Source organism: Andrographis paniculata, unplaced genomic scaffold, assembly GCF_009805555.1.
Source record: "Andrographis paniculata isolate CXL003 unplaced genomic scaffold, ASM980555v1 Contig95END, whole genome shotgun sequence".
Classification (NCBI taxonomy): domain Eukaryota; kingdom Viridiplantae; phylum Streptophyta; class Magnoliopsida; order Lamiales; family Acanthaceae; genus Andrographis; species Andrographis paniculata.
This window is the reverse complement of record NW_026137634.1, coordinates 1,110,965-1,137,237: the sequence shown is the minus strand read 5'-3', so window position 1 is coordinate 1,137,237 and position 26,273 is coordinate 1,110,965. Positions and strand designations below refer to the sequence as shown.

Genomic DNA, 26,273 nt, shown 5'->3' with positions numbered 1-26,273 from the left:
CAGAAAAAAGCACTATTAAAAATCAATAAATAACTAAAACCATGGGCTAACCAACCCAACTTCACCTGATCGTCAAATTAAGTGTTCAAGGCTAAAGTACTAGTTTCAATATTGGAGTAAAAATAAAAATGAACATCCAAACGAAACAGTAGAAATCTTACGGTGGAACGCAGAATAAAGCACTATTAAAAATCAATAAATAACTAAAACCATGGGCTAAGGCATATACATCGAGCAGACCACAATTATTTCTTTCATTAAGGAGCATCAATAACCATAACTAACTGCACTATCAATGTTTGAATGTCTCGGGTACACATCTGCCGATTCATTGGGAGGTTATCCACTCCTCACAATGTTTACAATCCCCTCAAGTAGGAGGATACATAATAAATTCAAATACGCAATTGGAATTGCAAAGGGCGGAGGATATTGTTTCCTGCTGTGCTTTAAGGGGTGAATCCCAAAGTTCAAGTTAGCTTCATGACATAAAGGTTGGAAAGGAAAGAAACGAGAACTGAGGGGATGACGTTCGTAGAAACAGACAGTTCTGCCAAATACCTTCTCAGGCAAGCTTCGTTATCGAGATTCCGATATGAGCACTCTACCATTTCATCATTTTCGTCGATCCTAGGAAATAATAAAAAGAAGACAATATGGGGTGTTAGAAATTACAATGAATGCATTAAGATACCACAAAGGTTGTATCAGGCAACACATCCAAAATCTAATTGCATTTCGGAATGCAAGTTCATGTTTCCTGTACAATTCAACATCATACTAACATGGGCTGATAAAAATTAAGAAAGTGTCATCAATCTGGTGGGTGGGTTACTATAGGCTCGGCTCCTCTTTGTTTATATTTTCCTAAAAAACTTGTCATGTCATGCAAACAATCAAAACCCAATCATGAAAAAGAACTCAAAATATGGAACAAGTATCAAGAATATCTAATGAATGCTTAAGATAACTAAAACAAGAAACTCAGTGTGTGTGTATATACTCACAAAAAGACCTCAATAAGATTTACAATGTTATTACATGGAAAAAATTCAAGCGTCTCAAATTTAAGACCAACTAGAAGTGGCATGGTTAAATAATGAATATGTATCTAAATAGCACATTGGGATTCCCCATTAATATTTTAAAAAATGTAAAACAGTAAGAAGTAAATGATAATTCCTCAGTTCTGTCCTCTGACCTTTGATCATTGTATAAATGGAAAACTAGTCCAGGCACCATGGCTTGTAAAGGCCTTTAGATTCAAAATTCATTCGGGTACACCAATCAAATCTTGCCCTATTTTGCTCAGGTCAATAGCACTTCATAGTACAAAACCTTAGAGCTGTATGTTGAGTCAACCAAATCCAGGAGGCACATCCGGATCTTCATCACTAACTTCTCCTGAAGTTTTATGCTTGAGCATGGAAGAAAATCCAGGTGGAGCATCATCATCCAAATTGTCAGGCTTGGGCAATGCCTCTGAAGGTCTGTTACATCCCTGGTTTCCTTCTCGTTGTTCAATATTAGGTTTAGGCATCCTAATATTATTTGATTGTACTGTTTTGGCCCTCTTGCTTCTCCGGCGTGCATCAGTTAAACCAAATCCTGGTGGTTCACTCTGGTCTCCATCTGACAGTGTGCTATCAGTTTCATTAACACCAGTAGCATTACCATTATTTCCATGTTTATTCTGAACAGAGCATGGATCCTTATGTGAAGATGATTCACCATTTTCTTTTCCTCGAGGGTTTGATAATCTATCATAAACTGCTTCTACAGTTTCTGTAATTTCAGATTTCATGCCATCAGGTGATCTTATTATATTCCACAAACCATCAGAAACTTGGCTCATGAGTTTATCACTGCAATACAGATGATCAATATAGAACTTAAGAAATTGAACAAATAAGCAATTGAAAGGTCATAATGATTTAGTATATAGGTGCATCAATTAGATGTTGTTGAAAGACAACTGGTATTAAAAAATAAAAAATAAAAAGCTTTTTACCCAATTTCTTGATGTATTGCATCAGAAAGTTGTCGTGGTTTCATATTTTCAGCACCAGGACGGTTAAGTGCTACCGATTGTTTTACCATTGCTATGATATTGCTTCGCAACTCTTCCTGTGGAAAGAATATGGCAAGAGTTAACGAAGGAGTAAAAATGGAAAAAAGAAGGTAAACAAGGCGTATGTGTATTAAAAAAAGGCATTTATCAAAGAGCATCAATAATTTTCCGTAATTTGAACTAGGAAACCTAACTTATTGTGAAATCAATTTAAAGCGTGATAGTGAATGGTTCTACAAAATAAATTGTAATAAAAAATTAAATCAGCAAAATAAACATGATTACCAAATTTCATCGGAAACTTTAACATATCATTTATCTCTAAAATTATAATTATTCAAATATAAATTTTTATATGTTATTAAAATTAACATAACTATGTGTGCATATATATTGAAAATTATTTACACATGTTGAGTGTGCGGCCTAAAATAGTACTCCCTCCGTCCAAAAAAAGGTGCAACATTTGCTTTTGACACGAGTTTTTAGGTGGGTAGTATTAAGTAGGATAATTTAGAAATTAGGATGATGTGAGGGGATAAAGTATGGGATAGAGATTAAGTATAATTAATTATTTCCTATTTTGGAAATATTACATGGTGTTTGGGACATACCAAAAAGGAAATGTTGCAGGGTGTTTGGGACGGATACACATACATACATACCCACCACAATTCTACTGAAAACTTAACTATACATTTACACACAAAGTGCCAAAGTTGAAAATTAATAATTCGCTTCTCTGAAAAAAGAAAATAAACTCAAGCATTGAAATTTTTTTTTAAAAAAAAAAAGGAAAAACGAAGACCAGCACAAACTCTGAAATACATTACATAACAAAATTGGCCTATCTGATGCATATATTTTTACAGAGATATTTTCCAATTTAACATTAGATAGGGAAAAATAAGATCATGCAAGTTTCCATCAAAAAAATGTCAAAGTGCTAAAGTAAACAGACAAAATTACAGACCTATACACTTGTGTAAGCCATAGAAAAGATATATGAATACTATGTAACCAATATGATATAAAAAATAGCCAAAATCTCAGAATATGCTCATCAAATGTAATATTTCAGCTTTGAACTGCTCCTGAAAGCTGAAATACTATCATCAATAGAATATAATTTGCACAATAAACAAACATATGCTACTGTCTCATTAAACTAGTCACATATCTTATATCCATTTGGGAAATTATGCCATGAATTCTCATTAAGACATTAACTCAATTACAAATCTTCTTTACAGACAACTTCCTACGCAAACCAATACTGAAACACTCTATAATAAATGCTGGAGATTAATAAAACCTAACTGATTTTTAAACTTCATAGAGTACAGAAAGGGAAAACTTTTCAGAACATCTCTAATTTTAACATGGATGAGTTTATCTTCGCCCCCACTCTCTTCTTATAAAACTACACGGGGGTTAGCTAGTCAAGATTATAAAATATGGTATATTGGTTTTCACTTGTATGAGTTTTGATCAATTAATACTAATGCATATATGTGGTTAAGATTTTCTGCAAGCATACGTAGAACTCTTCGAAGTTTTAATCACAACTAAGGATCTCTGAGGTTGCTATTCACTGGCCATCGAGGAGGTGTAACTAGCATAGAATGGGGGTAAGAATTTTTATTCATAGCGAACCGAGTCTAATACATACTCGATGGAAATACAACTGTTAGTTGTTTTTAAGTGCACTAAATTGCTTGCCAAGTTCTTTTAGCAAATGTCCACAAACCATTCACACTTTGAAGAGCCTGATTTAGCCAAGCAGAAGAGTCTGTAAATTTCGGGAGGGTAAGTGCTCAACAGCGGGCTCTTAACTGTTGGCAACCTAGGCTGGAAACATCCCAACAAAAACGAGGGCTTTTAACTAGATCAAGAACAAATGTTCATCAGATAGTTGCAACCCTAGAAGTAATTTCCAATGTAAGAACCATCAACCAACTATTTCAGTAATACAATCATTAATAAAAAAATATAAGTAAAAAACTGACCGCAGCTACCATGAATCCAAAACACACAGCAAAGCATATTCGAACCATTGGGATAAATCTAGTTCATTCATGATAACAGGATAACATGCAAGGACGAAAAAACTCACATTGTCCTTCAGCTTTCGAATGATTTTGAGACGAAGACGATCGAAATCGCCGTCATCCTTGAGCTTCACAATCACGTCTTCAGGTTTCACGTCGCCGCCGCTAACACCATTGTTTTGCATTGGCGTTGGCAGATCTGATTGAATATGCATCCAATCAACAGCAGGAATCACCGTTCGTGTAATACAACGATTGGAGGGCTCAATTTCAGAGAAAATTTACGGAAGAGAGAAAGAATTGAACTTTATTTCGACGGAATTGTTGGAGATTTTTGCGTTAGAGAAGATTACAGATTCGTTGCGGCTATAAACAAGGCACAAGGGGCAAACCGGCAAACGCCAAGCCGGCCAACACCGCACCAATCATGGGTCGGGTCAATTATCCAGATCGGGCCGTAAATATTTTGTTAGTTTATGATAAAGGCCCAATTATGAAAGAATAACACAGTAATAAATAATTAATTAACTATATACGGAAATATTAATATAAAAAACACATATTCAAATCAATAAAATATTTATTAATACCTATTTTCTCTATCCAAAAAATATGGGCATTCAATAACACTCTTTTTTTACCACTGAAAAATATTATTTCCGTATATTCTACTAAAAAAATTTGTCATTATTATGTAAAAGCAAAATTGTTATTGTATTGAACCAGACAAATAATACATATAAAAATATACAAATAATTTATAATTGCATTTCATGTTATGAAATCATTCTAAGTATTGTATAAAACTATATTATGTGACATATGTTTGTTCGTTATTGTATTTATATTATATTAATATAATTTATACTTTTTTTTTCGTCCAAATACAATAGTTTTGTTTACCATTTTTATTCGTCCTAAAACAATCTTATTTTCATAAATAATCAGTAAAACTACATTTACTTTTTCATTATTATTATACAATTGTCACTACTTTTTACGCTAATATACTCACAAGGGCAAAAAAGTTTTTTACCAGTACATTTTATCCATTACCAATATAATATTAATATTTCTTAAATTTCGTATCAAACACAACCCAAACTATAGTTATGAGAGGGAGAGAGTATATATTTATCTTATATATTGTTATTTTTGCATTTATTTATATTATATTAACATAATTATGTGTCCGTCTATATACATCACGTATTATTTATCTCAATATTATGTACAGTATTATATTTTATCTAGGATGTCCATAGATGAAACAATTTTTTATAAATATTATTAAAAAATATAAATATATTCATATTAATATATATAATTCACTAGTAAAAATTCAATTATTCAGCAAAAATTTATTAGTAATTTTTATATTAATATAGCAGTTTTTCATGTCATATTAAAAAAAAAAAAAATCAATTCATTTAAAAACGATCATAGACTAATTATGTTAACAAACTTCGTATACTATTTATCCTTTTACCATGTACTACTATTTATTATTTCTAAATGAAACAATAATAAAATACAAGAATTTAATAAAAAAATATATATTTTATTAAAAATACATAATATTAAAAACAAAATTACAGAAACAACATAACCAAAGAAGTACTGCATAATTAATTAAATATAAATAAAACCAAATTAAACTCTTCCTTATACTAATCAACAGAACCACTCTTCTTGAACAGCTTATAATCCACATGCTGAGCGAACGTCCGTGGCGGGAACCGCGGCGGCGCCTCCTCCGACACCGTCTCCGGCAGCGGCCGGAGCAGGATCTTCTCCTTTGGCGGCTCGCAGAACACCGCCCAGGAGATCCGAACCTTCTCCTTGTTCACCAACCCCCGGTGCAGAATGCTCCGGTACCGCCCGTTGCTGAGGATCTCCACGGTGTCGCCGACGTGCATGATGATCGACTCCGGCACGCACTTCGCCGTCACCCACCGGCCGCCGTAGAATACCTGCAGCCCCGGCACCATGTTGTGGAGGATAAACGTCAGCGCGCTGACGTCAGTGTGGGCCTCCACCCCCAGGGCCAGCTCCGGCTGCGGGCACTTCGGGTAGTAGTTGATCTTCATTTGCAGGAGGAGCTCGTCGGCGCCGCCCGCCTCTTCCTCCAGCCGCCCCTCCTCCAGCCCCAGCCCAGCCGACAGCACCGCCAGTATCTTCGCCGCCAGGCCCCGCAGCCGCCGCGCGTACTCTTCCGTCGACGGACTGAAAATGCCACGTCAGCCGCCAGTCATGCAATTTAAATAAAAAATTTATAAAAACATAGTACTTCTTCCCCAATTAAATTGCAATGAATCTCAGGTATTATATTATTAATAAATAATTAAGAATTGTCATTAATAAAAATAATTATAAATTAATATTAAAATAATTTAATAATTTAATTAAAATTTTAAAATTTATTTTATTAGTCTCAAAATAGTAGTTTAACTTTCAAATTTTTTATAAAAATATTTTACATTTTTATAATAATTACATAAATTAAAAATATTTTAATTTTTTAAAAACATTTTTACCTCACTATTAATATAATATTATTATTGTCCATCTCAAATGTCTTTATTATTTTAAAAAAAAAAGAGTATAGACTATAAATTTAAAAATATCATTAAAATGTATAATTATATATTTTTTTTTTAAAAATGACAAATTATATAGAATATATAAAAATATAAATAATAGACAAATAAGTGAAAGGAAAAGAATATTATATTTGATTAAAATAAATTTAACTAGAAAACTTACACGTAATCCGGTGGATTTTGGGGCCAAATTGAAATATCGGTTTTGTGCGGGGGGAAAACGCAATGGAAGAAATAGTCTTCCCATTCGAGCTGTCCGCTGGCATTGTTCGCGAGCTTGCTGCCGTAGCCCTGGACGTTTCCGGCGGCCTGATCGTTGGCGTACTTCTCCTTCTCCGCCGCCGGCAGCCAGAAGAATTCTTCGCCGGCGGCGCGTACACGCGCCGTCATCTCCTCCTCAATTCCGTGCCCGATCAAGTGCATCACGCCCCACTCAGTCGCCGCCTTGATCAGCTCGCTGCGGCACTTGCTCCGCCGCTCTCCGTCGCCGGAGTTTAGATCCGCCAGGTCGATGACCGGCACGTGCGGCCCCTCGCCGCTCTTCTCGGCGGCGAATACGTCGCCGATGCTCTCCCGCTCTTCCTCCGGCCTGACGTATTCTTTCGGGATTGTTTCGATTCCGCTGCTCGCCAGAATCTCCACGCGAGGGATTCGATCCTTTTGGGGATTGATCAATTCATTCTAATTTTTTATTCAATTGTAATCAATAATCTTGTAATTAATAATGTTCAGAAGTGTAGTAATTAAATTATGATAGTGTCATCGGCGAACCTGCCGGAGATCTCCATTGTCGTCGGCCGGAATCTTTTCAGCTGCGTTGTCGGTGGCGGAATTGGGCGGAACGACGTCGTCGTGAGGTGGGGTTTTGGGTTTCTCTTCTTGTTGCGGTCGTGGAGGCGTGTCTTTGATTGGAGAGTTTTCGGATTGGGGCAGAGTTGGGGGTGGCGCCATGGCAGTTGCAGAGACCATTGGTAGTTCTGATGAAGAAGAAGAAAGTGCTAAGGATGTGTTTGTTTGTATGTATGTATATATAGAAAGAGATAGTTGAATGGGGGTTGAATTTGAAAGATGTCAATCCGTGTGCTTTGACATTTAGATGCAACCAACATTCATTTCTCATCCTTTTAACCACCTCCAATAATAATACTATATTCCTATGTATAAAAATAAATAAATAATACTCCCAACGTCTCCGTACAAGATTATTATTTATTTTTGCATGTATATTTTTTAATATTAATATTATAATGAATTATAATAAAAAAGATAAAAAAATAAAAAACTCTATTAATACTGTATAATATAAATATAATGATATTTATGTAATAGAGTGTAAATTAGAAAGAATATTTACTATATTAGGTAGGTATTATAATTACTAAATTAGAAAATAGTAACCTGGACAAAAATAAAAAATGACAATATTTTAATGACAAGAGTATTTATTTTTATAAAATTTGTGACAATAAAATTATAAAAGTTAAAGAATCTTGACATCTTTAGATGAACAAACTCAATAATATTTTTATAAGAAGTTTTGATAATACTGCATTTAGAAAGAAAAATTTAAAATAAATAGGAACATGATATATTTTGATTACATTTTTTTCTTTTTTTTATATATAAAACTTTAATGTATAAAAAAGAACAAGGATAAAATATGATGGTTGTGGCAAGTAGACAAAACACAGCACTCTTTCAACACGCGGGGAGCAACAAACTTCACGTGATTCGCACGTGCCGTGGAGGCACGGCAATATCGCCACATCCGCATAAAAACAAGTGAATTACAAAACCTTAAAAAAATAATAAATAAATAATATATAATTAAAAAAAATAAAAACGACACACTGTACTGTACTGATGCCAAACAAGATTTCAACAGAAGTCCCCTCTCAAATTTCCCTCCACATATTTCCACTGCCTTATCATCTTCGACCTTCCCTTCCACCATAAACCTTCCATTCCAACGTGCTCCCCCGGACTCTCTCTCAAATGCTCCAATTTCTCCGCCGCAAATGGCCACCAAGCTCTGGTTCGCGCCCGGATTCTTGACGCCGCACTGCAGAAATCCCTTCATTTCTGCCTCCTCTCTGCCGTCTTCCGCTCCGGGGCTCCGATTTGCCGCCGGCAAGTTGTCGATTCACCGCCGCTTGGTCGTGATTTCTCCCAAGGCCAGCACCGAGCAGCCAGGTAATTCTTTCCTTTTTTTTGGTAGTTAGTTGGGGAAATTGGTAATGCCCTATCTGGTTTAGGGTTCTTGGAAGGAAATAAAATTGATCACTCTGCGTGGATGCTGATTGTGTACGAGATTATTTGAGTTATTCTTGGAACACGGATTGACAATAGGAGTTATTAATACGTTGCTTCTTTTAATCACTTGTTTGGTCCAGGTTCAGTCCAGGAAGACGATGTTGTCGACAGCAATGTGTTGCCCTATTGCAGCCTGGACAAAAAGCAAAAGAAGTCTCTGGGGGAGATGGAACAAGAGTTTCTTCAAGCTCTTCAGGTAGTTAGTAGTATGGGTTGTATTTGGAATCTAAATTTGCAAAAGTGTGTTTCTGTTGTTGATTTGAGTGATTATGATTGACCACTGAAATTTGCGTATCTATTTTAAGAATAATTGTACTTTGTGATGGAGACTATTGCAGTGATGTTAATCTGATGGTGTAGACTGATATCATTTCTGGTGTATTAGTAAATTTGAATTTGAATTTAAATGTGATTATTGAATAAATGAGAGGATGTGTTGTTTCGGATGCAAGTTATGCCGATCTTGGACTTTTTCTTGATCTTGGTTTATAGTTGCACATATGTTCATATACATTGGGGTACATTATATCACGGTAGACGATCATGAAGGGTGGTTTTTTGGTATTATCCGAGTTTTACGTGCTACTCTGTTGTAGGCATTCTACTATGAAGGGAAGGCGATAATGTCAAATGAGGAGTTTGATAATCTTAAGGAAGAACTTATGTGGGAAGGAAGCAGTGTTGTAATGCTTAGTAAGTGAAATTTCATATCTTCGTACATGTTTCTTTATGATTTGTTCCTGCCTTAGTTCTAGGCTCCATTTACTTAGAGATTTTTGGAGTTTTAGAAATTGTGGTTTGTGGTGATGTAGGATTGCAATTAGGTGGTTCACTGTCTGATTTACGTTTTATTCTGTCTTTGCAATAAGATCTTCTCGCATCTTAGGACCTGTTGGTAATACTACTTAGAACTTAATATTTTCCGTAATTTTGAGCATTGATTACAAAAAACATGTCAAATATGTAGTTTTGGGTTTGATCAAATAAAGTCACTTAACCTTGCTGCATGAAAAATTTATACCAGTATACGTATATGTATATGCAACTATGCAAGAATACTAAAAAATTCTAGAAGGAAGTCTATCGAATGCAGAGTTTATCAATCCAACTACTTAATAATGATTCAGCAACATTCAGCATTCAGTCTTATCAAGTGTCTTCTTGTTTTATAGAATTGATCTTTTTTTTTCTTCCAATGCCACTGAGCATGCCATGTTGAATCTTGAGGCAACACTACATTTTAAATTTAAAAATATATTTGTAGTGTAAGATTTATGTAAGTAACAATATAACATTTGTTTTTAAAACTTCGTTCCAAAAAAAGTACCATTCCTTGGATATAGTAACATAGAAGAAAACATAAGAAATCTTCCTAAAAGAAAAGAGAGAAATGAAACAAACAAGTATTAAGAAGTAAGAACATAGTTTCGCAGAAAACACTCAAAGATGCATCCATGGTCTTGGCAGGCTTGTGTTTTCAAAGATACATGACTTTGTCATCACTTGCTTTTTTGTGATTCAGGTGCTGATGAACAGAGGTTTTTGGAAGCTTCTATGGCTTATGCGTCTGGGAATCCGATTGTTTCTGATGAAGAGTTCGATAAACTGAAGCAGAAACTTAAGGTACTTGACTCATGAATGTAATCTTGATGTTGGAGAATGGCACTACTCAATAGTGTTAAAATTGTTAGGTCAGTGTCTCTCGTAGTTATGTCATAGTTCCTCAAATCGTCCTCTCAATTTATTCGAAACAACTTCCTATTCAGTTCAGCCACATTATCGACCATCTTCCTATTCAGTTCCCATTTGCTTATTTTCAATGTTATACAGGCTGATGGCAGTGAAATTGTGGTTGAGGGTCCTCGATGCAGTCTACGTAGCCGAAAGGTTAGGTCCTTTTTCCTTACTATTCTTGACCGTTAATAGGTGTAGTAATTTTCTGCTTTACTATAAGTTTATCCAGACTAATCCGATACATAATGAAGATTCTTGTAATGGATTTATCATATTGGCTATCTTTGTACTTCCTACGTTGGACAGAAATAGTGTTGGGGAAATTTGGGGTCATGAAATAATTGATCATCGATTTTTAAGTGGAATCCAATTTTGCTTTAAATTTGCAGGTCTATAGTGACCTTTCTGTCGACTATCTCAAGATGTTTCTTCTGAATGTTCCAGCTACAGTCGTTGCTTTAGGATTGTAAGTAATCAACAGCAAAATCTCTTGGTTTCAATCTGACGAGAAAATGAGTTGTTGGAGTCGATGATTTTTTCGCATTCCCATTTCTTTCAGGTTTTTCTTTCTTGATGATTTGACTGGATTCGAAATCACCTATCTTTTGGAGGTAACAGAAGCCAGGATTTGATTGTTACATTTCTTGATGATTTTCTTGTCCTAACTTACAAAAGAATCCTCATTTCAGCTCCCGGAGCCGTTCAGTTTCCTCTTCACATGGTTCGCAGCTGTGCCTGTAATAGTGTGGTTATCTTTCAATCTTACCGGTGTTATCTTGAAAGACTTTTTGATCTTAGTGGTAAGAATTTCTCCACCACATCCAATCGGGATTTTGCCTAAACTTGAAAATGATACCGATCTCTTTTATTTCTCAGGGCCCCTGTCCGAACTGTGGCACTGAAAACACTTCTTTCTTCGGCACAATATTATCCGTGTCGAGCGGTGGCGCCGCCAACAAGGTTAAGTGTTCCAAGTAAGTTTTTTTAGTAAACTATACTACATTCTCATATAGCTATGTTTTGATAGAATTTTCGGAAGTTTGTAGTTTTGGAAAAATTTTAAAATAATAAAATATTAGGTATTTGATATGATATTTTTTTGAAAAAGTTACTGATAATAAATAGTGCATTGAGTTATTTTTTGTTTGCTCTTAACCAATGTATTTTTATTTTTTTTTTCTTCAATGGCAAACTCTAGCCCGGATTGCGCCACCGATATGATATATGATTCCAAAACCCGACTGATTACATTGCCGGATTGAAGCAAGGCACGATTTCAGGTAACCGGGCTCGACTAATTTGAATGACTTGTATTCTGTTTCATTATATCGAATCGAAACACTTAAAACTCGATTCGCATTTTCAGGCCAGGTTTAAAGAATTTCAGACATCCATCTGCTGTTGGTTTGTTTGTTTGTCTGAAGTAGAAAAAAGAAGAAGGATGAAGCCATAGCTACTGTAAATTTAAGGATTGTAAAAAAGGCTATTCACTGCAGAAACAGTATGAATTACTGCCCATTCAAGTGCTTCTCTCTCTTTCGCTCTCTCTCTATATATATATATGTATGTATATGCTTACCAGAGGGATGATTATGTTTCAAAGTTTCATTACATTTTTAGATGCAAAATACACAAATTGGAACCCCAAAATCAATGGAAAAGTAGGGCCAGGGCTAGCAAGATATCCTCTTCCTAACACTTAATTGTAATATGGACATGATTAAATAATAATTACAAACTTTTTATTTTATTTTTTATTTTATAAACATATGTTCTTTTTTGAGTATATATATATATATATATATAGATAGATGTCTTTTCTAGATCTTGGATTAACGAGCAATCAAGATTTGAGATAAAATTCTTAGTTATAGAGAAATTATCAAGATTTGAGATAAAATTCTTAGTTATAGAGAAATTATCAAGATTTGAGATAAAATTCTTAGTTATAGAGAAATTATTAGTTGCAATCAAGATTTGAGATGATATCAATCATTCTATCAAGTTATAGTTCTAGAGAACCTATTAATTCTTCAAGAACCGAATTGATTGGTTTTATTGATATTGTTTTTTGAAAAGGAATTTGATCAGGAAAATATTTGAAGTACACAACCAATTTTAAAATATTATTTATAACACATTATTTATCTTTAAAATATTATTTATTTTTTAAAATATTATATCAAATATATTTTATCTTTTTACAAAATATTAAATCAATAACGGTGATTTGAATAAGGCAATAAGCCCAACCTTATTAATTGTTAATTCCAGTTAGCTATGTACCATGAAACTAAAATAAATTAATTTATATTTAAATAAAATTAAAATTAATCAAAATTTTTCAAAGATGCTAAATTTAATTATTATAGTTTATAATAAGACTAAAAATATTTTTTTTTTCTCTAAAAATAATTATAACACATTGTGTCCATTAATTGTGCATGATAAAAAAATTTCAATACCCCAAATAAGTAGGAAATCGTTTCAATAATACTATTATTATTTTTTCATTCAAATATTAAAGTATAATAAGGTGAACAAACCATAATATATATACAACCATAATATATATTTTTTCCGTCTCAATTTAATATATAGTTTTTTTTTTCATTTTCTTCCGCATCTCTTAAAAATATTCATTAAATAATCATATCTAATATTAAAAATTGCTAACTTTTACAAAAAGAAAAAATAAATGTTTCTTTTGCATTTTCAAAGAAAAAATACCAAAAATAAAATTATTTTACACAATTTATTTTATTATTATTATTTAATTTACTTTTAAAAAAATAAAATGAATAAATACTTTGATTGAGCACGGGAGTATATTTTGTTTCCATAATTAGTGTTGATATATTACCATACACAAAAGTGTGATCTAATTGGTATAATTGGAGCTTAATTTATTTCTTCGTTATTTGACAGAGTATCTTTTATTTTATTTTATTTGTTTATTTATTTAATAGTATTATATAATTTTTCCTAATAAAATAAAAGAGTCCATTATTATTAATATAATATTATTATCTTTATCTTCCTAATATAAATTTCCCGGGAAATAACGTAAATCCCCTCCACAATCCCTCGATCCACCGCCAAATCTCATCCTCCGATCGCCGCCTCCGTCGCCTGAATCGCTGCTCTCCAGAACTCTTCCAAGAGGGGAATCCAGAAATTCGAGGAATATATGGAAACCTCCAGCACATCCGACGCGGACCCCAAAACTCCGGCGCCGAAGCTTATCAGCTCTACCTACCGCCGGCCGTCGTCGTCGCGCACAATCTACGGCGACCGCTTCATCCCCAGCCGGTCTTCGTCTAATTTTGATCTGTTCAATCTCCCTAGCTCTAATGCTAATGCGTCCCCCGACGAGTCGCATTCCGCCTACACTTATCTGTTGAAGTCCGCTCTTTTCGGACCGGAATGCGTCGGCGGCATCAACGGATTTCAGCCGTCGACGCCGGAGAAATCTGCTTACGGTGGGCGATTTGGGAGCAGAAGCAGCGATGGTAATTTTTTGCAGATTAGTCCTCCTAATTGCAACATTTTCAAGTACAAGACGGAAACTCGAAAGTCCTTGCATTCTCTGTTGCCCTTTGAGTTCGATGATCAGCTTCCTGGGGGGGTGTCTCATAGTCCTGTCAAGGCTCCTAGAAAAGTGCCTAGGTCACCATACAAGGTAAACCTCGTTTAGTTCCTGTGGGAATGTTTCAGATTTACTTTTTGGGTTTTCTTGCTTGGTAATTTTCGCCATGGTTTTGAGGATTTTGAGTTAGTTTCTTATATACGAATTGGGGGATTTCTGGAAATGATTTTTCAGTAACGTCTCTGATGCTGAATTATGTGCCAATTACTTGTGGATTTTTAGTACTAATTTGAAATCGGCATTCTGCCATAGGTTCTGGATGCTCCTGCTTTGCAAGATGATTTTTACCTTAACCTTGTGGATTGGTCTTCACCTAATGTGCTGGCTGTGGGGTTGGGAAATTGTGTCTATTTGTGGCACGCATCTAGCAGCAAGGTACTAATTTTGTTGGTTCAGTGTATTTCTGTTCTTTCAATTACCTGATTGGGATGATAAAATTGATGTTTTTCATGTTTAAGCAGGTGGTTAAGTTGTGCGATTTGGGGATAGATGACAGTGTTTGCTCGGTTGGGTGGGCGCAGCGTGGCACGCAGCTTGCTGTTGGAACTAGCAATGGAAAGCTCCAAGTATGGTTTGATGATCTCTTGTTATTCAAAACTGATGCTTTGCTATGATTATTATGTGTGAAGGGAGGGACTTAAGCTTTTGCATTGACTAACGATGGTTAAGCTTTACTTTCAGAGCTGTCTAATGAATGACCTATTTCATTTGGAACTGTTTTTATGTTACATCTATCTGGGTATTGGTCATTCGTACGCTTTAGCTTCGGGATTTTATTTCTTACATTTTTTAAGCAAATGATGCTGAACTATGTGGAACTTTTGTCTTTGTAAACTTGGCTTAAAAATACTTAGACTTTGTTCAAGTGGCACTTGATGCTCCAAGTTGTAGAGGCAATGGGTCGTTATTCTTCCACCTTTTTATGTTTTGTGGATATTTCTCACAATTACACCATTTTCATGGTTCACATTTCAGTTTGTTTGATGATCTTCTTGCAGTCCTATAAGTCTAATGTTATATCGTCCCGGTGGAATATATGGGTCCTAAGTTTGGTCTAGATCAAATTTACCCAAGTAGGTTCCAGTTAATTGGTTGATTGAGACTGTAACTGGTATGTTACTTTTCAGTCTCGATTGAGTTTGGAGGTATGGGTTTTTTTATTAGAATTAAAATTGGATTAGATCTTTCGTGAGAGGAAAAAAAGGTATTCTTCGGAGGACACAGAGTCCGAATAGTAAAAACCAATGTAGAAACTAGAAAGGAACAAACCGACTAGGATGATATTACAACGTCAAAGTTTGTAACCATTTTAGGTTTGATTGCATATTCAAACAAGAAATAGTATTTTGCATCTGGTCAGCTGAGGATAGTGTTGTAGGTGTGACAGTGACAGTGCTTTCGAATAAGTTTCACTGATTCTGTATCTCAATATCATAACATCTTGTATGTTGTTAAATTTACTTTGCTTTTAGAACCTCTGGTTTTCTTCCTCGACAACATACTGAATCATAATTATTTCTCCAAATTAAGTCGATATGATCTGAAATAATTTCTAGGTTGAATCTGCATCTCAATATTTGTCTTCTGCTTTGTCACCCAGTTATGGGATGCCTCTCAGTGCAAAAGGATTAGAACTATGGAGGGACATCGGCTCCGAGTTGGAGCCATTGCCTGGAGCTCATCTATGTTATCTTCCGGAAGCAGGGACAAGAGCATCCTACAGCGCGATATCCGAGCACAGGGAGACTATGTTAGCAAGTTAAATGGACATAAATCAGAGGTACACCTCACTGTTTTCGAATTTTCATTTCATAGTAGATGTATTACAGTTTTGTGTAGTCTAATTATTGCACCCTTTTGGATTAGGTTTGTGGATTGAAGTGGTCTTACGACAACCGAGAATTAGCATCTGGTGGAAATGACAATCGAGTATGCAGTTTCCCTCTTCCCGAATTCAAATCAAATCATTTCTTCCATTGAGGTTTAACACCATTTTGATGCAGCTTTTCGTGTGGAACCAACATTCGACCCAACCTCTTCTGAAATATTGTGAACATACTGCTGCCGTAAAAGCTATTGCGTGGTCGCCGCATCTTCACGGGCTCCTTGCCTCCGGAGGCGGCACTGCTGACCGATGCATTCGTTTTTGGAACACCACCACCAATTCACACCTCAACTGTGTGGATACTGGAAGCCAAGTAACCTGCTTGTCTCTGTTTGTCGTTTCTTGTAGAGTTCTAAAGAATACGCTCGCTTGGTGTTCTATAATTCCTTTGAAATGCTACGACTGTTGCAGGTATGCAATCTTGTGTGGTCTAAGAACGTCAACGAGCTTGTGAGCACCCATGGATACTCTCAAAACCAAATTATAGTGTGGAGATATCCTACAATGTCAAAGGTATCACAGACTAGATTAATTTTCGCCCTTTTGTCGTGCCACTATAATAATTTGAACTTTTCTTGTGCCGTTATTGCAGCTGGCGACCTTAACGGGCCATACGTACAGGGTCTTGTACCTTGCCATTTCACCAGATGGACAGGTATGAAGATAGGAACTTGTTTCCTCTCTCTCTATATCTGCCCCATTGATGTTCTGATGAGCAGTGAGATTGTTTTTGTAGACAATTGTCACCGGGGCTGGGGACGAAACACTGAGGTTCTGGAACGTTTTCCCTTCACCCAAATCTCAGGTTAGTGTTATCATACGAAGTTAGAATCAAATTCACTTGTTTATCGAAATTTCCAGCTCAAGACTTGGCCTGTGCTTATTGTGAACATGAACTATGGTTACTTGTTTGTTTGCAGAACACACAGAGTGAAATTGGAGCCTCATCACTTGGAAGAAGTCAAATTCGATGATTCCATCCATGAGGCATCGCATCACAAGACATCACTTCTACGGTATGGTATGTAATAGCATTATTTATTGATTTTCAATCTCTGGTGGAGAAAGAGGAGATGAGGTTGAGGTGGTCCAAGAACAGGAAACACGACGAATGGGTAGTTAATATATATCTATCTTTGAGAAGTCAACATAATTGGTTGATTGATCACACAATTAGATAACGACTTTTGTGAATGTATATATCTCCCTCCTTCTCCTTGTTCTTGATTTGTTAGTTTAGAGTGAGAGAGAGAAGTCTTGTGTTGTTGAGGAACTTCTTGTTCGATTTCGATGTAGATAGTGAGAAATGCTATGTTTGTTGGTATCCGACGCTCCTCGGCTACTTATTGCTGCTGTGTAAATATACGGGCTTTATATTGTTGTTAAAAAAAACATGGATATTTGATATGAGGAAAGAATATATATATATATATATTTTTTGTTGGTATGATATGGGAATCCGATGTCGCTACCGAAAAGTGTGCATTGAGTAAACTCTCGGTCGAACTTAATACCTTGCAAACTAAGCACAAGGCAAGTTAAGTATGTGTGACAAGTGTGGGTGTGTGTTTTGAAAATTTGGGTCCAATGGTTAGAAGTGTATGTAAATAGATATTTTAATAGCATATTATATAATTATACCTAGTATAATATATTTTTATTTCAATATTTTATATAATTATATATAACACAATGTATTTAAATTTTGGTACAATAAATAGATTATAGAACATAAATAATACTTTTTCCGTCGGCCTCTAAAGCTCGCATTTATTTTTGTTACTTAATATTAAAAATATATTTATATTTGTATAATTATTTATATAAATGTCTTTGTATTATTATAAGACACTAGTGAAAAGTGAGATGGAAGAATATTAACATATATCTTGTATTATTATTAATTAATCAATTAGTTATCATTGTGTGTATATATAGATTCATTTCTCTTCTCACGTTTCTCACATATATTTTGTCTTATTTGTGGTGTGTACAGTTTTTGTGGTCTCTGAATATTTCTGAAACAGACAATCAGTTATATTTCTATTTTCTTGTATGTCGTCTTAATTTCCATTAATTAGGCTTCTTTTTTTTTTTTTTTTTTTTTTTTTTTTTTTTTTTTTACAATTATTTCTGTTGCTTTGCTTGCACATGCAAAACATGTTGTCTGTTCTTGACAATGCTTGCTTGCACTATTTTTTAAATATTATTATTATTATGGACTAAAATTATAAAATTAGGTGGAGGTGAAAACGTTCACATTTATTTATGAATATTACAAAAATAAAGTTTCGTGTTTAAATTGGTGTTACTTAACTTATTAAATTAATTTACATCAAGATATATTAACTTGAGAGTATGTTTGTGTTTTTTATTGTAAGTTAATTTATTGTAGTTTCTAAACTATTTCACCCAACCTTTTTAAACGGGACTAACTTGTAAAATTGAAACTATCATATTTTTATTCTTAAATAAATAGATATATTTGTATACATTTAAAAATTTTATTTATTTATATTGTATAAAAAATTTATTTTTTTTTAAAAGATAACATTCACATTTAATGTATATTATTAAATTAATATATCTTAAGAACATATTATAGTGGTAAAAATTATACTCCCCCCGTCTCATAAGTAAATATCCATTTGCTTTTTTACGTAATTTTAAAAATATTAATATTATATTGAGATATAGTAGGAATAAAATAGAAATGACTAAAATAACTTTATTAGTACGTGTGATATAAATGTAATGACATTTGTGTTATATATTGTAAGTTGTAAGGGTATTTTTAATGTTAAGTAGATATTACAGTTACTAAAAAAAAGGAAATGAATACTTTGTTATGGGACGGACTAAAATGGAAAAATAGATATTTTGTTATGGGACGGACTAAAATAGAAAAATAGATACTTTGTTATGGGACAGACTAAAATAGAAAAATAGATACTTTGTTATGGGACGGACTAAAATGGAAAAATAGATATTTTGTAATAGGACGGACTAAAATAGAAAAATAGATACTTTGTTATGGGACGGACTAAAATGAAAAAATAGATATTTTGTAATAGGACGGACTAAAATAGAAAAATAGATACTTTGTTATGGGACGGACTAAAATGAAAAAATAGATACTTTGTTATGAGACAGGGGGAGTAGTATAAATTTTTTACATGATTAAGATTCAACATCAATAAAAGATGTATTTTTAGTGCATATAGAAGCCAACATTATATTTACCAATAATAATGGTTTGAGTTGTATAATAATGAATTAATGTTGTAAAATAATATTATTCATTTTTTGTTTTGTTTTGTTTTGTTTTTGTTTTTGTTTTTTTTTTTGTTTTTTTTTTTAAGTTTTTTTAATGCAAAATAGTTATCTTATTTATTTTGTATAAAAAAAATAAGTGTAAAATAATAGGAGTATATCCAATAGTAAACAAGTATCATAAGTTTGTTAACTTGTGTGTGTTTATCTATTATTTAATATTTCAATTTATTTTTTTAAAAAGTAGCATTTAAATATAGTAAACATAGGATGCATTTTTTTAAAAAAATATATTTTCATATATTCCAAGAGTTCCAAATGTTTTTTCAATAAAACATAGTTCTCAATCAATAAAATAACTAAAATTAAACTTTAACATAAGTAAAAAATAAAAATTTATTTATTTATTATTTTTTTTTTTAATGACATAGGAACCGAAGCAAACATTTATTGAATATACGTCCCCACGTTTTGATGAAATAAGAGATGATAAGATCAACCCACATATGAATGTAACCGTAAGTCATGCCATAAACAGACAATTTTATTTATTTAATTATTTATTTTTACATCAATAAACGTAACGTATTCAAATACACCATCCCTAAATTCCATATTGTTACTTACACGTGGGTTTATTTATTTATAAAAATAATAATAATAATAATAATAATTTTATATTTTAAAAATAATAAATCCAATCCAATATTTTAAATAAAGCTATAAATTCCAATGTCTTTGGAATGTTTTCTTTTTTTGGTTAAACTTGAATTGACTTATAAAAATGTGTTTGAATGAGTTTATTTATTTATTTTTATTTATTTAATTAATTAATATATTGAAGTAAAAAAAAAAAGTGTTATGTTTTCTTTATTTATTTTTTTGAAAAAAAGTATAAGAATATATATATATATATATAAACATAACATGATAATTTTAAAGTATAATAATAATAATAACAACACGACACGAGGTGGGGGGTGGGGTGCAACAATTATTTTAAGATTGAAAACCAACAAGGCCAAAATAACAAATTCCCAAAATAATTAGCATTTCGGGCACACACAAATAACTATGATTGTTTTAATTATACACCCGTATTAATTAAATAAATCAATAATTAATATACACATTTCGCTACAAGACAACCAATTTAATAATAGTAATAATAATAATAATAATCTATATTATAATAATGATACTAATTAATATCGAGCCACCCGACCGACTCAACCGCCTACAAATCAATTAATTAATTACGTACTCTGGCGCCGGAGGTCCAGCCCTTCGTTTTCCTGCGGCGGCGCCGGAGAGCCAAACTGCGGCCAATCAGGGACGGAGCTCATCGGCGGAAAGCAGCAATTACAGTCCTCGGCGCACGGCTGAGGGGTGTCGCCGGCGACATCCACGGCGGCGGCGGAGGGGGCGCGGAGGGGGCCCCAGCACTGGACCTTATTAAAGTGCGGGATGCTGGAGTGAAAATAGACCCAGACAAGGGCGTCCTGGAGCTCCGGGTAGTTGCTCAGCAGGTTGCCGTCGCCGTGGACGAAGGCCTTCAGCACCTGGACCTCGCAAGCATTAATATATATATATATTTACTGTAGTAGTCATAATTAATGAAGTAATGAAGTGGAGTGAGTAATAATTACCACGGGGAGTTCCTTGCAGAAAATGAAGTAACGGAGATTTGCGAAGAAGTCGAGGAGGGGGTGGCCGCCGCTGATGTGGCAGTGGACGTGGAGTGACATCATGCCTTTTATTTTCTTCCATTCCGCCACCACTTCGTCTCTCTGCAATCTGTTGTACCATCCTTGCAGCTATATTTTATATAATTAATTAATTAATTAAAGCGAAGAGTCGTTTAAATTTTTAAAAAAAAGTCGGCAAAGAAGAAAAAGGGTAAAGTGAAATCTCCCAAATCTATCACATAATCCAGTATGTATATCTTTAAATATATATATATATATATTTAAAATATATTGATAAAATCAAATCTAAATAACTAAATTTAAAATTACCTGGGAATTATTGATTGTCTGAGAAATTGCTAGGGTAAGCTTTGATGTAATATCGCTATGGGTAAGAGTGTAAGTTCTGGGGAGTTTTCCGGGATGTTTTTTTTCGTCGACTCCCAGAAACAGAACCTTAAGCTTCGAAGCCTCAAATATGGCGGGACCAAACAGACGAGCTGCAACCTAATTTTAAACTCGTCCATCCACAAAATCAAATCAATTATTCATCCAAATCAATATACATATATATGCATATGTACTTACAGTTAGGGTTTGTGGTTGATTCCTAGTTCTGATGATATAATTATTACTATTACATCTCCTTCTTCGCGTCCTCCTCAAGTACGGATCTTTCTCCCTATCCCTTTCTGGCTTCAGCTTCGTCGGGAGCAACAAAGCAGCACCGATCGTCCCCATTAATTAATTTTATTAAGGACTGTCGACGATCTCTGTTTTATCTCTGTCTGTCTGTCCGTCCTCTGTATTTAAGAGGGAGAGAGCTTCTTCTTCTTCTTCTTCTTCTTCTGCCGCTGCTTCTGCTGATTTTGGACAACCTAAAAATAATAAGGCTTAATGAATATAGTTAGGGAGGGCAGTGGTGGTGTGTAGAATTTGGTTTTGGTTTTGGTTTTGGTTTATTAGGTATTATTATTATTATTATTATTATTATTATTATTTGGAATTATTGAATTGGATGCCCAAATGGGTTTTGTTTGGTTTGGAGAATGAGAAGCTTTGAAGACAGGCAACGCATCCATTAAGGCATCCATCAATTCTTGCTCAATTCATACGTGTGCACTGCCCCGTTTATTTGGGATTTTTTTCAATAATAATTTCGACTATATGTCAGGTAATACAACTTTTAATAAAAATAGATAATAATAATAATAATTTTATTTTATTATAATAAAAAAGTAAATAAAAATATAATAATTTTTTATTTAAAAAAAGTGAAAGTATTTTTTGAATAACTAAGGAAGTATTTAATTGATCTTTGGACAAAGCAACATCTTGCATAAATATCATTCATTCATTATTATCGTGGTCGTTTAATATAATTGGTTTTGGGTACAACTTACATTAAAATCGGCTCTCAAAAGAAAGACATACTCACTGTTGGACCATAAAGAAAGGTGTAGAAGAAGATAGAGTTGGGTCGTCTTTTCTGGGGGGACGTCCCGGGACTCCGGCGCCTCCGGGATCATCGGATTAGTATTACTCACCTAACGAAAGTGTTTGCGGTGTGGTCTTTTATCTCATTATCTGATACGTCTGGATTTGGGGTCCTGGAGCTTCCAAGAATAGGAGTAGGTTGGGTTGCGTGTGCATGTAAAGTGGGGATTGCTTGAGGACTCGGAATTCTTAGGTTGTGTTTTTCCGTAGAGTGGATTGGATTTACACTATTTATCCAATTTTTTATCCACAAAAATATTAAATTAAATATTTATTTTTATATTATATTAAAAATTAATTTTACATTCAAAACATTACATCATCACCTATTTATATCACATCATCCAACTATTCAAATTCAAAATTTTTACTATTCAAATCTTAATTCAAAATTCAAACCCCGAAACATACGCACCCTTAGCGAAGACAACACAGCACAGCACTAAAATTTCATTTTTTTAAAAAAAATAAAATAGAATAAATAACAGAACAATTTAATTAAAAGTTTGAAATTTGTATACTAACTGCATGGTTATCAGATAACCACGATGATCAATTTACGTGGCATCTTTTTCCACTTTCTATTTCTCTCTCTCTCTCTCTATGTATATATAATTCTTTTTTTATGATAGTGTGTAACAATTTTATTGAATGTTAGCTCTTAAAGAAAGGCCCAAATCCAATAGAAGGGAGAAAGGTAATAAATACTATACTATTGTTTTTGTGGGCTTTTTCTTTTCCTTAGAATTAGATATGTTTTTAAAATATTTTGGAAAATTAGATTGATTTGTAAATAGTAAAAAATAAATAAATAAATAATGTATATGTAAAACAAGTATGTATCAAATACTCTACAACAATAATTAATTATATTTAATTTATACCCTACACTTTATTCCATCACTCAAATAAAAAAATAAAGTATATATTTCTATCTCCATCACATACCTAATTTCTAAATTATCCTATTTAATACTACTCACCTAAAAATCCGTGCCCAAAATAAATGTTACACCTTATTTGGGACGGAGGGAGTATTAAATTGTGGTAGTATATGATGCATTCAGATGGTACCAAGGATTTGTTCAAGTTTTGTCTTATTTAGTTATGCCTTCTAAATATATTTATCTTTTTGAGCCATCTTTCATAAATAATACACTTATAATTCAATAATATTATATATAATTATATTATTTAATAAAATTTTAAAATAAATGAAAATTATAAGAGTATTTTCTTATTTTTTTATTCAGCACAATTACATTTAAATACATACTAATTTTTATTAGTTATTTAAATATTGTGTAAAACTCAAATTGGCTCTCGGACAAATAAAAAGTATGCTTAATTTTTAATTTAATAAATGTAGTTCTATGGAGTAATATATTTGACCTAATCTAAACCGACTTATTTCACGATGTTGGATATTCAATCGGTTCCAAAAGATATTCAACATCTTTGCGTTTTATATGCGAGAGAAAAAAAAAAAAAAAAAAAAAAAAAAGAAGCTCAAGCAATGTGTAAAACAAATTTGTTTTCACTCACTATATTCAAATTCGAACACACCAACTCTGCACATATTTGACCGGGCTAGTTTGTGCACAATTTTGAAACAGTATGTTCAAGGTAATTAATGTCGGGCATGATAAAAGAGATGCTTCACTGACATCTTCTGCATATATCTTTCATGATGCAAGTTTGTTTGTTTCATTCCAATGTGTGTAAACTACGTTCCAATACATCTAAAGTGATCAATTCGGTCAACTTTCTGTTTGTCTGCAGGTTACCCAAAATGGTATAAATCAATTGCTGTCACAGCAAATTATAGATTTGATTATATGCCAAAAAAAAAATTCTATGTTATTTTTCCAACACACTATTAGTATTTCAAATTGGAGTTGAAACAACTGACCCACAAATCAAAAAAAAATATTTATAATAAAAATACAAATTTAAATCTAGCTTAAAAAAACCATAAAGTTTATAAAAGATGGTTGCATGGAGCGTAAGTGATAGCAATGTTGATGTAATATACACTTACATTGTATAGGCCGCGATTATAATAATAATTTTAAAAAAATTAGTATTATACTGATTTTTTCAAATAAAATTATTTAAATTTCTAAAATGTATCATTCAATAGTTCAAATACCACGCAACAAAATCTATAAAATATGTACTATATTTAAAACGAGTATTTTATAGACTTTTGAATATTAGTACTTTCTAAATTATTGATTGGTGTTCTTGATAATATTTGGGAATTAACAACATAATATAGAACATAGTATATTTATTATATAGAGCATCATATATACTTCAAAGCACCATATATATATACAGATATTTATAAAGTATCAAATATATTTTTATATAACACAATATATATTTTATAAAGCATTATACATATTTCTCTATAATATCAATTTAAAAAATAAACAGATAATAAACCCTCTTATTTGACATAACACAATGCTATTTGTATTAAAAATTGATTATATTTTGATTTTCAATATGTATTTTTTTTCTTTTTTTAAAAAAAAAATCAGCTGCTGATTTCTTCGGTAAGAAATCGAAATTATATAAACGGACAAAAATATGTTTACACAAAAAATATATACTTGTATGAAGCCTATAAAATGTTTCTTAAAACACTTCCATAATTTCTAAATAATAATAATAATGATAATAATAATAACTTTTTAAATGACATTATTTATAAGCAATTTTGCTTTAAATTAAATAGAGACCCTACAAATACAAATTTCCCCGAAATAATTTATTACTATTAATAAAAAAAAAGCCCAAACGGTCCAATTATAAACCGGTCGTTATCTACACTTGCTAATCTCAACTCTCAACTACCCTTCAGCCTTTCTTTTATTTCAACAATGAGTCAGGATGGGTTTGTTCTTTTTTATTGTTTTGCCCGCACATTTTTTTCATAAATATTAATATCTTACTCGTATATATTATTTTTATATTATCTACATATTTTTTTAAATTATTTTTACAAAACAAACACACCGGTTATCATACCTATTATATTCTTTTAAATTAATTAATTTTTTGTCTTATCTTAACGAAAAAGTAAAAATAATTTTATAGTGATATGATTATTTATGAAAACGAAATTATTGTTCCAGATCAATTTATGACTAATGAGTACTGTCTAACCATGATTGAAAAATAATTGTTATATACACAAATTAATTCTGATTGTCGCATCATATATAGGTATCAATCAACCATTTATGTTTTTAACTTTATATATTTTTATTAATTTTTAAGAAAAATATGACTAATTCCTTTCCGTAAATTAATGATAATAAATTTGTTTAAACTCGATCATTAAAAAATAATAATACTTTAATATTAAAATAAAATAAGTGAAAACTATAATATAAAAAAATATAATACATAATCTTCTATTTAAAATACTTCAACTAAAAAGTTTGCTATGAAAAAAAAAAATAAAAATATGATGTACTAGTCTGCTGACCAATGAT

At 32.7% G+C, this 26,273-nt stretch overlaps 5 protein-coding genes across 6 annotated transcripts; 2 read left to right on the top strand and 3 right to left on the bottom strand.

The window, feature by feature from the left end:
* Positions 1-149: 149 nt before the first annotated feature.
* LOC127243451 (uncharacterized) lies at positions 150-4,500 on the bottom strand. Of its 2 annotated transcripts, XR_007837000.1 has the most exons (4): positions 4,188-4,500; positions 2,012-2,127; positions 1,202-1,865; positions 150-630 (listed from the first exon to the last, which is right to left on the bottom strand). XR_007837000.1 is itself a non-coding variant. In XM_051263470.1 (3 exons), the coding sequence occupies exons 1-3, from the start codon at positions 4,335-4,337 to the stop codon at positions 1,358-1,360; spliced, it is 774 nt and encodes a 257-aa protein (XP_051119427.1). In that variant the 5' UTR covers positions 4,338-4,500; the 3' UTR covers positions 655-1,357. The 2 variants fall into 2 exon arrangements, 1 of the variants encoding a protein (XP_051119427.1); XM_051263470.1 differs by lacking the exon at positions 150-630 and having other exon boundaries at positions 655-1,865.
* A 1,222-nt stretch (positions 4,501-5,722) lies between these two features.
* On the bottom strand, positions 5,723-7,755 carry LOC127243450 (leucoanthocyanidin dioxygenase). Its single transcript, XM_051263469.1, has 3 exons — positions 7,497-7,755; positions 6,889-7,406; positions 5,723-6,348 (listed from the first exon to the last, which is right to left on the bottom strand). Exons 1-3 carry the CDS (start codon positions 7,692-7,694, stop codon positions 5,793-5,795), a joined length of 1,272 nt encoding a protein of 423 aa, XP_051119426.1. The 5' UTR covers positions 7,695-7,755; the 3' UTR covers positions 5,723-5,792.
* An 865-nt stretch (positions 7,756-8,620) lies between these two features.
* LOC127243607 (PGR5-like protein 1A, chloroplastic) lies at positions 8,621-12,316 on the top strand. Its single transcript, XM_051263701.1, has 11 exons — positions 8,621-8,918; positions 9,119-9,234; positions 9,635-9,731; positions 10,561-10,661; positions 10,869-10,925; positions 11,162-11,238; positions 11,332-11,383; positions 11,462-11,572; positions 11,649-11,746; positions 11,971-12,052; positions 12,139-12,316. The coding sequence occupies exons 1-10, from the start codon at positions 8,744-8,746 to the stop codon at positions 12,032-12,034; spliced, it is 948 nt and encodes a 315-aa protein (XP_051119658.1). The 5' UTR covers positions 8,621-8,743; the 3' UTR covers positions 12,035-12,052; positions 12,139-12,316.
* A 1,512-nt stretch (positions 12,317-13,828) lies between these two features.
* Positions 13,829-17,630, top strand: LOC127243619 (protein FIZZY-RELATED 2). The gene is made up of 10 exons (XM_051263723.1): positions 13,829-14,454; positions 14,674-14,796; positions 14,883-14,987; positions 16,022-16,201; positions 16,288-16,350; positions 16,425-16,619; positions 16,718-16,819; positions 16,899-16,961; positions 17,043-17,111; positions 17,227-17,630. The coding sequence occupies exons 1-10, from the start codon at positions 13,963-13,965 to the stop codon at positions 17,278-17,280; spliced, it is 1,446 nt and encodes a 481-aa protein (XP_051119680.1). The 5' UTR covers positions 13,829-13,962; the 3' UTR covers positions 17,281-17,630.
* A 3,112-nt stretch (positions 17,631-20,742) lies between these two features.
* On the bottom strand, positions 20,743-22,295 carry LOC127243656 (protein STAY-GREEN homolog, chloroplastic). Its single transcript, XM_051263780.1, has 4 exons — positions 21,856-22,295; positions 21,598-21,774; positions 21,229-21,396; positions 20,743-21,141 (listed from the first exon to the last, which is right to left on the bottom strand). The coding sequence occupies exons 1-4, from the start codon at positions 22,006-22,008 to the stop codon at positions 20,836-20,838; spliced, it is 804 nt and encodes a 267-aa protein (XP_051119737.1). The 5' UTR covers positions 22,009-22,295; the 3' UTR covers positions 20,743-20,835.
* Positions 22,296-26,273: the final 3,978 nt, after the last annotated feature.